The 14,747-nt window shown below is 35.3% G+C and overlaps 1 protein-coding gene across 1 annotated transcript in view; it reads left to right on the plus strand.

Moving 5' to 3' along the window:
- The window catches only part of CHM (choroideremia (Rab escort protein 1)), a 63,024-nt gene extending 48,411 nt beyond the window's left edge, over positions 1-14,613 (plus strand). The window contains exons 10-15 of the mRNA XM_009996603.1: positions 656-760; positions 1,665-1,728; positions 2,586-2,682; positions 6,229-6,321; positions 9,370-9,536; positions 14,407-14,613. Coding sequence (XP_009994905.1) covers positions 656-760; positions 1,665-1,728; positions 2,586-2,682; positions 6,229-6,321; positions 9,370-9,536; positions 14,407-14,613 — 733 coding nt within the window. The remainder of the gene's footprint in view (positions 1-655; positions 761-1,664; positions 1,729-2,585; positions 2,683-6,228; positions 6,322-9,369; positions 9,537-14,406) is intronic.
- The last annotated feature ends 134 nt before the right edge of the window (positions 14,614-14,747 follow it).

Raw genomic sequence — 14,747 nt, forward strand, 5'->3', positions numbered from 1 at the left:
TGTTTCAGACTACAGGAGCAACTGGTCTGCTAAAGCTGGTAGCAACTCTTTGCTATTATTTATTTAGGTTTGGGTCTCATCATCTCTAGTTCTATAGATAGTTTTGACCACAGAAGCTCATGAATAACTTGAAGTTATAGAAGTGCTGTTGACTTGTATGTCAGGTATTTACCGATGTGCAGAAATAATGTTTGGCTATGATAGAACACATTTAAATCTGTGGGGGATCTCTTTGGCAACCTGTTGTTTCTTTTGATAACACCTCGAGAGGGTAACACCTACATAATGATTCACAGTGTTACTTTTCCATGTATCATGAAGTAACCTGTGCCATTTGCCTGTACAAGCATATGCCAGGGTTAATAGCTTGTATTTAGTTTTCCTTATATAGTGACTCATTTATTAGTGTTTTGAGATCATTATCTATTATGGCATTGCATGTAAAAAATTGTAAATTCTAGTAGAATTTAAAACTCTTTTAAGATTTAGTTATCACTTTCAGTTGAGTTGTTTTACATGTTCACATAGTAAAAAAATGTGTAGCTAACTTATTAGAAAGATATAAACTATGTGCTATATAACGCAATTTTGAAAGCATATGCATGATTTTGTTACCTTAGATATGTTTCTGTTTTTTTAATATTTTTTTTAACAGATGCAAAGCTATTGTGGATCATTTTGGACAAAGAATAAGTGCTAAGTACTTCATTGTGGAAGATAGTTACCTTCCAGAGAGCATCTGCACAAATGTGTGTTACAGGTTTGTAGTAAAACAGTAAACTTAGTACATTTCTATAAATAATAATGCATAAAATACCCTGCAAATTAAGAGATTAGTGTCTCCTGTTTTATCTTTGCAGTACAGTTTAGTTCTGTGCATAGTTTTTCTCTTTTTCCATATACTTGAGAACATACTGTATACTCTTTCTATTTATCTTAAATTGTTCTCTAAATCATATCTCTCTTTTCCTTTGCATACTGTATACTCTTTCTATTTATCTTTTCTTAAGTTGTTCTCTAAATCATATCTCTCTTTTCCTTTTAGAAAATCCAATAGCACAAAGTGCATTAGGGAATTGTTAAAAAGTGAAGGTGGAGGTGCCTGTTTCCGTTCTTGCTTAAAATTTTTGAGGAGTATTAAAAGTCAGTGTTTTCTCTATTATTTGTTGTTCTTGACAAAAGCACTCAGTGTGTTCTGGCTTTTTCTTCTAAATATTGCAGATGAAGTAGTAGCAAAATTGTAGCAGTAGGTGCAGTGCAAAAATATTTACAGGCGATGGGGCTTACAAACTCCATTAATTCCACCCTAGTGTATCTCCTCTGTGTCCTGTGCTGTTTGGAAAGGAAAATGCCCTGTAACATGCTGCTACTCATCGTGATCAAACAAACAGAATATTTTTGAAATCTTTTTCAATTGTATTCAAGCTGTTTTCTATAATGGCACTGACAAGTTTATTAATCTGTTCTGTTATTGAAAATACTACATGAATGTTCTTGATCAGCAACAGGTGAAATATCCCACTAGCAATCATATTAATAAAGACTAGATGTTTAAATAGCTCGCCCATGGTGTTTTGTTTGTACTGGTGTTGGCAAAACTATGAATCCAAACTGCTGTATTTTACGTTTTTGTGAAATGCCATAATTGTTTTATTTAATTGCAGAGAGATCTCTAGAGCAGTGCTCATTACAGATCAGTCTGTCCTAAACACAGATTCAGAGCAGCAGGTAAATATAATTTTGTATCACTTACCTCTTTTTGAATTGTTTGTATTAGTATTTAGTTGTTGGTAGGAATGAATTAATGCTCTTGTTTCTACTTGAATCCAGCTTTTTAGTTGGCTCTCTCTAATGATAATTAAATCATTAATCTCTGTAAAGCTAGCTTGAGTTTCCCTGTTTGGTTGGCACAATGTTAATTAAGTTTCTCAACTGCTGTCTTTAAGGTAGTTCATTTTGCTTGCCTTGAAATAAACGGACATTTCGTGTTCTGTTAGCGGTTAATCATCTTGTCTAAACTTTGAACAAAGTTCTTAAGGTTTTTTTTATAACATTCCCTTTTACTGTTTAAAGTTCTTATTGTACACTTTTATACCCTTTAAATGTTTCTACTTTGTCATTCTTTGCAGACCTTAATGTTAAAGGATATTAATGAGTTAAGTGTTTCTTCTGTTCCCTTCCTGTACTCTTTAGTGCTAAATGAGATCTACAAAATAAGAACATACATGACAGAGAAGTCTGTTCTTGCTCAATCTTGCTACTAACAGACCTGCATAAAAGTTCTCTAGTCATTCTCTCCTAACTGTGCTCTGTCCAGTGTTCAAAAACGATTTTGCAGTCACTTGACAGAGATTCTAAAGTGTCATCCTGCTGGGAAGGGCAATGGTAGGAGGTTTTCTTTCTACTGCAGACATTGCTAGCAAAGGCAGCCTTACTGACTGGGGTAGAAAACTCCTTCATCCTCAAATTCTGCAGGATCCAGTGCACAATTTTTTACTAATAAACCAGAAAACAAAGCTGTGTAAATTGTGTTGCTTGCCTCATCTTCCTCTGCTTTAACATGAGTTGCTCCTCCTGCCTGACAGGTTTCTGTTTTGACGGTGCCTCCAGTGGAACCTGGGAAACCAGCAGTTTGTGTCATTGAGTTGTGTTCCTCAACCATGACCTGCATGAAGGAAACCTGTAAGTACTGTGTCTATGTAACCTTAACTAACTTTTTCCTTTTACTCTAAAACAAAATATCAAATATGTGTGTATATCGTTCCTCTGTTGCACAGTGACCTGGCTGCTAGCTGAGAAAAGTGTTCTGGGTTACTTCTATCAGCAGACAAGAGCAATAGTCCATTGTCTTAATTCTGTCGCAGTTGTGTCCTGTTTCATATGGCTTAGAATTCACACTACAGGATTCTCATTGCCTTTGGGGGTTTTTTTTTGGTAAATTTACACGCGATCATTATTTATTTACAATTTTGTTACGATTTTCGTGGTAATCAAATGCATTGTTCTTTATTTCCAAAGAGATCAAGCATTAAATGCTCCTTTTAACACTTACGTGGCTAATAAGCTGGATAGTTGTAGTCTTATTAGTACTGGGACAATATTCTGATTACTGGACAGTAATTATAAAATAGCACAACAAAGCTTTTTGTTAAGATTCCTGTATTTTTTTCGCAGTTAAAAAAATTATTTAGAATTCTACGTTTTTATTATTTTGCAAGATTTGCAACTGAAGGTAGAGTGGTAGGTAAAGTTAGAGAGCTCTAGCAAGCTGTTTCTTCTCCACTGTGCCTAGCTAAGATGTTGCAGTCCTCAAGTCAAAACACTAAGCTTTTGGGTTTTTTTTAACCTAGAAATGTTTTATTTTCCAATTTTTCTGCCAAGAATTTCTCTTACCGCTGTAATTAAAGGGCCAAGACCCTGAAAAAAGCTGTAAGCAAAAAGGTGGGATCTTACTTAACATAGATGCAAGTATTTTTTCCCTTTCAGACCACCTTTAAAATTAAGGAGAATCTTTATGCCATAGGACTCTGTGGCCCTGTGAGAAGTTTTTGTTTTGATAAGTATAGGTTCTCAGTACAAGCATCAAGCACATTTCAGTATTACTTATAACAAAGTCTTTTGGAGCATATGTTCCTGTTTCTGCTGCAGTTTCTGCTTTTTTTCTTAATCAGCATATACTGAATAATTAACAGGTTAACAGACTTAGTTTCACTTACACAACAATAGATTTTTCCTGCAGTAGATTAAAAAAAAAATTCTAAAACACATGAAACTTCCTGGTGGTTTGTTATTAGTTAATAATAGTTCCTTAATGAAATTTGTCTTCATGTATTGAAATAACAGAGGTGTTTTAGATATAGCTGAGTTCTAGTTATGGGACATATTTCATAATTTTTGAAAAACTTTTACATCATTACCTGTAAATGGATTTTAACCTGATTGATTTCTCCTTCAAACAATTATTTAAGATAAGTATACAAATACATCTACTCTTTGATCACACTGCATAAATGACAGGCACATCATCTGTATTGCCAGTTGAGTGGAACCAAACTCCTTCACTTGCCCTAAAAATTGAGACTGTAATGATGAAATCATGGACTAAACTCATCGTTCTTCCTACTAGCAGAATTACTTGAAGACAAATGTTGGCAACCACTGTAACTAATGCAGTTATACCCGAGTAAATCAAATATAATCAAAATATATACTGATTACTGTGACTCATAGCCATAACCTTAAAGATAATAAAGATGATTTTACAGAAAGTAAATTATGTGAACTTTAGTGACTTATAGCTGGGTTATTGTTTTTGAGGAAAGAATAGATTGTATTATGTTTGGGGTTGTAAACATTTAGTTAAGGTTACAGGGTGGTGATAATGAAAGTCTTCTGTTTTAATTTACTTTTTTAGTATGCATTCCTTTTAGACAGAAGGTTTTGTTGTGCTTAAATTAAAAAAAATAGTATTAATGTTTGAATATAATCCCTGTGTGTGCAATTTGAAGGAAGAGAAGGCTGAAGAGTTAATTTTCTAGTCCTCCTGGAGTCAAAGTCAAACTTGCTGTGGCATTATTGTGGCCAGGAAGTTAATTCAAGATGTGTATGATGTACTTGTAAATAATGACACCAATATAGCCAGACTTGAGAATGAAAAGAGAAAAAATCCTTTGGATTTAAAGTAATGCCATGGCTATATATTGCTATGAAATTAATCAGTTCTTTGTACAAAGATCTGTTAAACTCCTTCATGATTCTCTTGACAGATACTTACTTCTCAGCTGGTAAGTTTCCAGGCAACCATTCAGTATCAAATGAGTCTGTTAAGGTGGTTTTATAAAAAGCTTTAAAGATCTGAATGAATGGATGTAAAGTCAGGTGGGATAAGGCAGCAGAGATGCTGGCTCTGTGTCTGAATAGAGACCAATGGGACAGAAAAGAGGACAAGAGCTGCTTCAAGTGATTATCTTTTCTAAGGAGTCAGCAACTTAGTGTTTGCAAAACGGAAAAGGTAAAGGAATAGAATGTTCCATGAGAAATCTGTTTAGCACCTTTATTTTCAGGAAAACAAGTACATGAGCAAGAAACCTAAATATCAAATCTGCATTATTCAAGCAGACTTGTGAATTTTCACAAATACAAAATGGGATTTAGTGGCATTGCTTTGCCCATGCTATAAGGGGAATTCTGATTAATTATACAGTTCCACAAATGTGTTCCTGTGGTCCAAAATCTTCTCATGCCATCTTTTTCCAGCATGGGTTTGCTGTACTCTGATTGCTTTCTGATGTGTACAGAGCACCTCTGGAAATCAAGTATTTGAAATCAGGTTTACAAATTACCATAAATCCTTACTGGCCCACCTTGCCTAAACATAACCCTTACCCAAACATAAAACTGTTTTTTCTCTCATCCTATAAAAGGGGGATGAATAAAATGTTGTAGAGCTTGTATGTTATGTTGTACCAAGGAATTGTGCTGTCATAATTTACATTGCAAAACAGTTCTCTGATAATTCAGCAGATTTTATCTTCAAAGTCTCTCTAGTTTGTCAAAACAGGAGTGTTCCTGGTGTTCTTCACTGTGTACAGCTGGAGAGAAATTGTTAATTCCTGGCCCTTTTGAGCTGTAATTTCAAACATGCATCTATTCACTTCAGCATCTATTTACTGTTTAGTATAATAAAATAAACTGAAGTCTTGCTCCAGCTTTTTACTTCAGTGGATGAAGTACTTCCTACTTACTCCTGTACAGCCAGACTTAAACTGTGAGTGGCTAAATTTCCAAATGCTCACTCAGTCCCAATTCAGCATTTAGGAGAGAGTGTTGATGAAAGTAGTGATGTTTGTGGGTTTAGTACATTTTTTAACTATTGGACTGTCAACACTGATAATATTCTTGGGGTTTCTAGAGGTCATGAATGCAAGTATGATGTGTTGACCAGATTTTTGTTGCTGCTGTTCCTGGTATCAGTAAACACCTTTTCACAAAGTGATGTTCTGCTTCCATTCTACCAACATATATGGAAGAGAGAAATAATTACAAATTTCTCTCTGTGGTGTATATGCACTGTAATTCCATAACACAGTACCTCTCTGGATCAAAGGAACTTATTTGTATCAAGAGCAGTGATTTCTAAAAGCCTGCTGTGCCTTCTAAAAAATTGTAAATGATACCTATGTATCTGTGTATTGGTAATTGTAATTAGTTTGTGTTCTCTTTTAACAGATTTAGTCCATTTAACCTGTCCTTCAACTGCAACTGCTAGGGAAGATTTAGAGCCTGTTGTGCAGAAGTTATTCAGTCTAAATACAGGAAAAGGTAAAAATAAGTATTACTTCTAATTTTGCAGAAATATAATTTACCCTTGAAAATAAAGTACCCGTTAGTGAAAATCTGAATCTGTCATCAGAGCCAACATATGGTGAGCTGCTGATTAGAAATCAGCTTTTCAAGGTGGAGGAGTCTGTTTTGAGAGTGAGATTGATTAGATATGATGGTTTTTTTGCATTTCATGTTCTAATGTTCCAAGTCTTCTTCAGCTGTGGTTTAACGTTGGTATACAAGGGCAATGGCTATCAGTGTCTAAGGTCTGTTTGAATTTTCACACTTTCTTTTTCATGGAACCATATGAACATTTCCCCAGCATTTCTTTCAGAGGTGCTATAGTGAAATGAAGTATTTGTGAAACTGTGGTTTGTTTTTTTTAAACTATCTTGGTTTTTAGTGATTTCTGTCACTTGTGTATGCCTAACAAAAGATCTCAAAATCCCACAAGTTAGTGATCTGCTTTTCTCCTCCATCTGCCAGATGTCATCAGTGCTATAAGCTTTTTATTTTTCTTTTGCCTCCTGTTATTCTAAGACCGTTGCTCATCCTTCTGTTGTCTTCTTCGAGTGCTTCCTTGTTTGCTGTTTTTAGTTGAAATTCTCTGGATTCTGCTTTAAACAGTGGAAGTATAAAATTTTTCACACTGCAATGTTATCAGGAAGATAGATTTCCAAAAATGACTCTTTGGGCCTAAATGAAAGGAAACCCTACCAGCTAGTTTCATGAACCTTGACCTCGAGATGGACAATTTCACAGTCCCAGAAGAAAGTAGCTGTTGACAAAGCAATTGTTGCCCAGAGAGAAATTGTTCCTGAGATACTTGGAACTAGTTCTACAGAAATCTTTGAAATTTAATCCCAAGATCCTGAATTTAATCCTGTTTTTGGTAGATGCTCATAGAATGGGTAGTGTGCACGTGGAAAACATTGCTGTGTTCTAACCCTGGCAAAGTGGTTTTGCATATGGTCTGCTTTTACTTAAATACAATCAATCATAGTTTTCCTATGAGAAAACCATACTTGGCTGTCAGTGGAAGTGTTAATGTTCGTATATGCACAAGTTAGTAAGCTGTGAATGTATTTTAAAATATTTATAATGGGTTTGCTTATAATATTTACTGTTAGGCTTCATACGTAACTTTGTGAGTTCAGGTAAAATTTTCTCCTGTTTTTTAAAAAAATGCAGTACTTTATGTGGCCAATCTTTCTATTATTTCCTCTCAGCACTCTATAACCAAGAGCAGTATTTCATGAATGACTGAGTTCAACTTTTTACAACTTTGTTCTTCTGTGTTCTTTTCCATTTTTTTTCCTCTACCTTTCAATGAAAAATCAAGTATCTTACTGTTTCTGTTAGGCAACAAAATGCTTTTAATAGGAACTAGAGTATTTTAAAAATATGCATTTTCTTTCTTTTTTTGCTTATAGGAAAGGCAATTATTTTAATGTCCCAGAGATGTAAATTTTTTGCTAGGTTTGTACTAGAAGATTATTGTTTACAAAACAACTATGTAGAATATAACTAGGGTTTGTAAACAGAAAACTTTATTAGATTGGAGAGCTGCAAATACTTTTTGTGTTGATATTTATTTGTTAAAGCCCAGTAATTTCCAGCTTCTAATATTTAACATATATCTTAAATTTTGAAGACAGTGCCATGTGTTCTAGAGACTCAATTGGTGAAGAAAAGATTAGCTTGCAGTCTAGTGTCTTCTAATCATTCAGGGGGGTTAGCATTAATCTTAATGTTTAAAGTGATCCAATTTTGAAATGATATATTGTTTAGAACCTGCCTGAAATTCTTCTGTAGAAACTCTGTGATCATAGGGGTCCTCAGGTGCACTGAGGCACTGAAAAGCTAGTTTTCACTGACACATAAGCCTTTTTATCATCAGGATGAGGTAGTGGTCGTATTTTAATTAAAATGTCAGAACAAATACTGTTGGAGTTATTGAAAATGAATCACCAGATAAAGTGAGCACTGGGCCATGGCAGGTCAAAGAGGCAAAGTCACCTGGAGAAGAGGACTCCATTCATTTTCCTGCCTAAATGAGGAAGAAGTAACTTTTATGAGCAATGTGAACTTTTAAATATATTAAAGAGCATCTTGCCCTGTATTAAGGCTCAGACTTTCACAGGCTGATGAATTTAATTTATATTTCAAACTGTTCAGTATGGTTAGCTCCTATTTTTTTAAAGTATTTGACAGTTATAAAAAGATACTGAAGGAATAGCACAGATTTATCTCTCTATTTTTTCTAATTCAACTGCTTTAAAATACTGTTTTGAATGCCATTGTTACCTAGAAGTTTCTTCCTTGGAAATAAGTAAATCTCACAAGGTCTTTTACAAGCTCCATTTATTTCAGGGGAGGTAAAAAACCAAAAGGGGAGCAGCAAATACGCCAAACAAATAGTGTCTGTTAAGCTAAGAACCTATGTTGTCTATTCCTCCATTGCATTCTGTACTGTTAAAAAGTGACCTTCATCTTCCCAGAGGTTTTTCTGCCTGTATGTAGAGAGGTTATATCAATGTGTAAAGTAACTGCAAAAAAACCCCCAAAAAACCAAAAACAAACAGAGATGATGAACAAGCAAGTTGTAGTTTCTGATAAAATATCAAAAATATCTTTGCATATGGGATGAAATAGCTTCAAGTTGGCACAACCTGTGGAGGATGCATTCAGACAGTCTTATCCTCATGGAGTTTTATCTAGAGTAAACCAGATTACATGATGTGGAAAAGTGTTAAATTTAGAGCAGTCTTCTTGCTAGCATGCTTTTAGGTGATAATTGGTTTTTATGTGGCATAATGTGTATAGAATCAGTACAGTTTACAGGCACGTGGCTGTAAAGAAAAAGTACAACGAAAGTACTTCAGAAAATAATGGAAATTAAAATTAGGTGCCTCGTTAATGAAGCAAAATTACTTTATGACAGTAATTCCATGTTAATAAATTTAATTTTAGTATGGTAGAATACATTTTTCCCTTATTACATGTGAAGATTGATTACTGGCAACACTTTCTTTTTCTTTTCAGAGACTGAAAATGAAGAAGCAGAGAAGCCTAGAGTCCTCTGGGCAGTGTATTTCAACATGAGAGATTCCTCAGGAATTGACAGAAGTGCATATGATGGCTTGCCCTCCAATGTTTATGTCTGTTCTGGACCAGACTCTGCTTTAGGAAATGACTGTGCTGTCAAACAGGTTGGGCAGATCGGGTGTTTGCTTGCAAAACTTTTAAGACCTGAGGATGTCAAATAAGATCTACTCTTTTCTGGATTATTCTCCTTTATGCTATGTAATCAGTATTAATACAGCCATTAAGCTTTACAGCTAGACACACAAAAATCTTACCTAATGAGCAGAGAGAATGTCAGTGGGATTGAGAGTAAAGGAAACTTGAGAAAAGGTCAGTTGATACAGTAGCATTAGGAGTAGCAGATAGTTAATCTGAACAGGCAAAGGGAATGTAGAAGGCACCAGTATCTGACAGTGATGATCTTGGTAGAATGTTTACTTGCTCTTATGCTGTGGAAAGGAAAAACTGAACAAATAATTCAGAAAAATAGATGGGAACTCCCCAAAACGTGTAGTCTTTTGCCTCTGAGCTTAAAGAGGAGTATAGTAGTAAAGCTGTACCAATCAAAGGTCAGAAAAGCCTGTCTACAGTTCAGGTTGGAAGGAACATCATCGTAGTATAACTCCTGGAGGACACAGTCTCAAAGGTGGAACCTATTTGGGAAAAACCCCAGCATAATTACTAATCTGGTACTCTAAGCTGTCTGAGTCAGTTTACTTTGCTCATCACCTCGAGATCGTTTTTGGCACCAAATCACATTCAGTTCAGATTTTTAGTTCTCAGTGTTTGGGTGTCTACATATCTAGTTCCTGCTAATTGGAATCCTGAACTGAGAACCCTTTGCAAGTTGCCTAGCAGTAGGCTTACCAAACCTGTACTCCATTTAAGACAAAACTACTAGTGCTTTGAAATTGGAGGTGAAGAGCAAAAGCTCCCTAAACAAAAGAGAAGCAGTGAAATAGCCACTTTCTCTTTTAGGAATGGGCAAACCCAAGACCAGATCTTCAAGGGTAGGTACTTAGAAATTCACCAAGAACTTGGTATCATACCTTGTGTCTGCCCCACTATGGCTGAGCAGAAGACAAGAAGTTCACACAGATCCATAGGTAACATCTCATTAAACAAAAGACAGCTCCAAGAATGCTTCTCCTTTGCTGTTCCACTCTGATATCCACCTTGATAAGGAAGGTATAAATTCCCAGGCAGATCTCTCACTGCAGGCACTGTGGTGTCAGGGTGCTTTCAGAGCTAATGTGGGAACACTTTCATGTCATTGTAGGATTAACTGGCACTAGTCATTTTTAAAGCTGTTTTTTTAATGGCCATGTTCAGAGAAAGTGCATGGCATCTTCTACCCAGTTGTGGGATTTTTTTATTACTAAGTCATAAACTCCTTTAAATAGGATTTTAAAATGGAAAGGCTGGCATAGCCTGAACTGTAGGGTCAGAATAGTATAATTAAGGGCTAGTAGTACCCTTCATTTTGCTTTGCAAGGCAGTAATTTGCCTCCAAAGAGGATAAAGAACAGGAAAGAGAAAAAAAACCAAAACCAACAAATATTATGGTAGCAGTTTTAAATTGCAAATGAGTTCTTTCTAAATGAGATTTTTTTAAACTGTTATTTAAAACAATCCAATTTAAAAGCTGCTTAAATAATTCTAAACCCAGGCTATTTTTAATTGTGATAATCATCTTTTCTCACATTGTTTTACCTTAAGGGCTCTTCTTCTTACCAAATTAATAATGGCCCTGCAGATCAAGCTGTGTTCAGATATTCTAGGTGCTCTTGTGTTAAAGGTGTTGACCGTCAGTGAGATGTTAGACAAGCAGATCTCAGAGGAGAATCAGGAACCTAGAGTAGATAGAAGCTAGTCCTTTTTTTCTTTTTTCTTTTTTAAAACATGTTCTAAATAGTTAGAATGAATAATATTTTAGTGTGGATATGTTTATAATCTAAAATCATAAAGGAAACTGAAAAGTGAGGAGTGTATGTGAGAACAAAGTGAAGAACAGGCTGAAGATAAAGCAGAACTCACAGTTAGAATACCCCCTTCCCATCTAGCATGCAGGTACCTTCTAGGCAAATGGAGGAGGGAAAGATATACATGTATGTGCCTTCTACCCTCAAATCACATTCCTCTTCCTACCAATGGGGTGCAAATCTCCCAGCATGACATAATTAGAAACACATGGATGAGAGTACTAAAAAAACCACAAAACCACTGTGTGTGTTAGTCTTGGAGATAGGTTGGGAAAGTGAATCTAATTTCTCTCATAATTCTGTATTTACTGTTTTAATGATACTTCCCATTATTTATATGTTCATCACCATTAGAATTACTAACTTTTATAACTCGTCCTGTTCTATTGTGTTGATGATATGTTATTTAGATGGCAAGCCATCACAACTTTTACAACTATTATCCATCTACAGCTCAGTATACAAATTACTTCCTTCTTGTTTTATTTAAATTTCATGTTAAATTCCTAGTATACATTGAATTAATTTTGATGTCTGCATTTACTTGCCCTGAGGGTAGGCTAAATGAAATGTAAAGTGCCAGTTTTGATTCCTTCACATTCTGTATGTATGGATCAGGTCAAGCTTCCAGTTTTCTATTTTTCCACTGCTACAACCTGACATGAATTACCATGTTCTAAAGTAGGATGTGCCCTGAAGTTCTTAAGATTTGTGAGGCATCTTCATGTTCGTAAGAGGAAGCATTACATTTGTCATGCCAGTATTTGTCCCTTAACCTCTTTCCATTTTTTCTTTATCTGGAAGGATTTCAGAGTTATGCAAGTGTGTCATATTTCTAACTACTATTAGTCTGGTAGTGTTCTCTGTGAAAGTTGCTGTGAAAACGTACAGAGCTTGTCTACATGCTATCAAGGTGCACAGCTGGGATAAATTATTCAACTTCAAACAGTAGTTGGAGTATCCAAGTGCTTTACATGCTTGTGTCTTAATGCTTAATTCAAACATAGACACTTGAAAACTTAATTACTAAATATTGAAGGAACTATATACTAACTTAAATAGTTAGAGTAAGTATTAAACTGTTATTAGTTATTCTGCATGACTTCAGCTGGATATGTTTAGCTTAAAAATGGGTAGACCTGAAAGCACTCTATGCCACTAAAGTGTTCAGTAATAACCAGTGTCATGATGTCCTACATAACATACTGAGAATTTTTTGCCATGTTCAACACCATAATATTTTGACAAAGTGGGTATTTGGTAAACTAATAACTAACTATACTAAAGTATAATTTTAATGTTTCAAGGACAAATGCAGACTTGAAATACTTGAAAGACTTAGAGAACTTTGTTTTGTAAACTTTCTGTGGGATGTTTATACCCCCTTGCCCTAGACTTCCTAGGCAAGGTTTTCAAATTACAGAGCCTTGTTTTTGAAGTAGAAAGTAGTAATTTCTTTGTATATTTTTTCATATGCTAATACAAATAGTTTTAAACAGTTGTAAATGGGTTTGGAAGAGTGAAATTTAGGGAGCAGAATGAAAAATTAAATTGAACTCAGAGTAGACAGGGTCATTTAAGCAGTTAATAATGGAGTCCTCCATCCACGTGCTGGTGATACAAATCCACTGCTGGTGGGCAGTGAAGTTTATCACAGAAAGCTGTTTGCTCCATGCTCAATGATGTATTAATCTGAAAACAATTCCCTCTCGTCCAGGAATCCACATCATGCAATCAGCCTCTGCAGCTGGCATTAACTGACCCTACTGTCAGCTTGCTCAGTGCAGTGTCTGGTAGCAGCAGGAACCTCAAGATTAAGTGTCTTCCGGCCTGTGGGGGAGCTCTCATCACAGGTCATCTTTAGGGCATAGTTTACTAAATAGACAAAATCAACAGGCAAGTTACCCTTTTAGAAACTGCATCAGTTGTCTCTATTTGTCTTGGAAAAGAAGACCTTTATGGAAATGTGATGTGCTTGTTAATTCAGGAAATAAATGTTTTGGTTTTTTTTAAGATAAGCTTATAAATAGGTTATTTGCACAAGAGCATGTAAGACTGTTTAACACTAGTCAAGAAAGTTCCTTGCATTCTTGTGTGTTCTGGCCTCCTTTGTTTTTATGAATTGTCTCAAGAACTCTACAGTTGTGTTATTTTGGTTCTTTTTCTCCCAGATTTTTTAGTGGTATTTTCTGTGTTATAATAACAACTGCTCTGATGTTCTCAAGAACACTTTTCTCTGCAATGGTCAAAAAACTTGACTTTTTCTGTGTACTTACCTTCTAAACCTTGATGGCACAAAGACTAATTGGCATTGTCAATTAAATCCTTGAGCTGTATTTTAAGGATAGCTGTATTTTTATCTAAATAAAAATTGCTTTTCAGGGAGGCACTTTGTGCACGTAATACATTGACAGTATAGACTTTTTTTTTATAAATTAGAAATGTGTCATATACTAATATGCTCTCATTTTCAACTATCAGATTCTCTTGGATGAGAATAGTTCTCAGTTGAGCTATGAGCTGTTCAGAAAAACAGAAATGGAAAATTTTTAGTAGTTTTTAAATTTAAGAAAGAATCCCCTGTAGATATTAACAATGTTCTGGTTTTACTTTTCATGTGAAATGGGTTCTTCTTGCTGGGAAGAGTCAAGATTTTTCCCATGCTTTGCACTTGACTGCAGCTGAGGATGTTTTTATAGTGGAAAAGATCATTTTGCTTGCAAAAAATCAGCTTTGTTGCTCTCAGTGCAATGTAGAATGACCAGCATTTATTAAAAAGCCCTCAGCTGTGCCTGTCCTAGTAGAACAATGTCAAAGGATGGATTGCTTTTTCTTTTTTGAGGACTGCAAGGAGGAATGGATTTCCCATGTGTTTACAGCACTGTCAAAGTATTAAATCACCAGTGATTTGAAAGAACAGAGGTTAATCTTCAATATCTGTAAAATACTGCTGCAAGGTATTACATTTCAAGGTAAAGTTTATTTTATGCTTTTTTTTTTTTTTTCTGAATAGGCTGAGACTATTTTCCAAGCAATGTTTCCTACTGAGGATTTTTGTCCAGCAGCACCAAATCCAGAAGATATTATTTATGATGAAGATGAGATTGCACCAGAAGAGTCTGGATCCAGTAATTCACCAGAGACAAAACCTGAACCCTCTGCTGAGGAGAGCAGCAGTGCAGATAGTACTGCTGTTAAGAAAGAAGATAATGAAGAATGAATTAGCACTGTTTTCTTAGTAGAAGAGGAGGGTGACCTAAACTAAGATGTAGGAAAGGAAGGGTAAGAAAGAGAGGTTTAGAAACCCCTAGCTGTATTATCTGCAATTGCCTTACTTTCCCCTTAGCTTGAATA

Source organism: Chaetura pelagica, unplaced genomic scaffold (genome assembly GCF_000747805.2).
Source record: "Chaetura pelagica isolate M959 unplaced genomic scaffold, ChaPel_1.0 scaffold103, whole genome shotgun sequence".
NCBI classification, from domain to species: Eukaryota; Metazoa; Chordata; class Aves; order Apodiformes; family Apodidae; genus Chaetura; species Chaetura pelagica.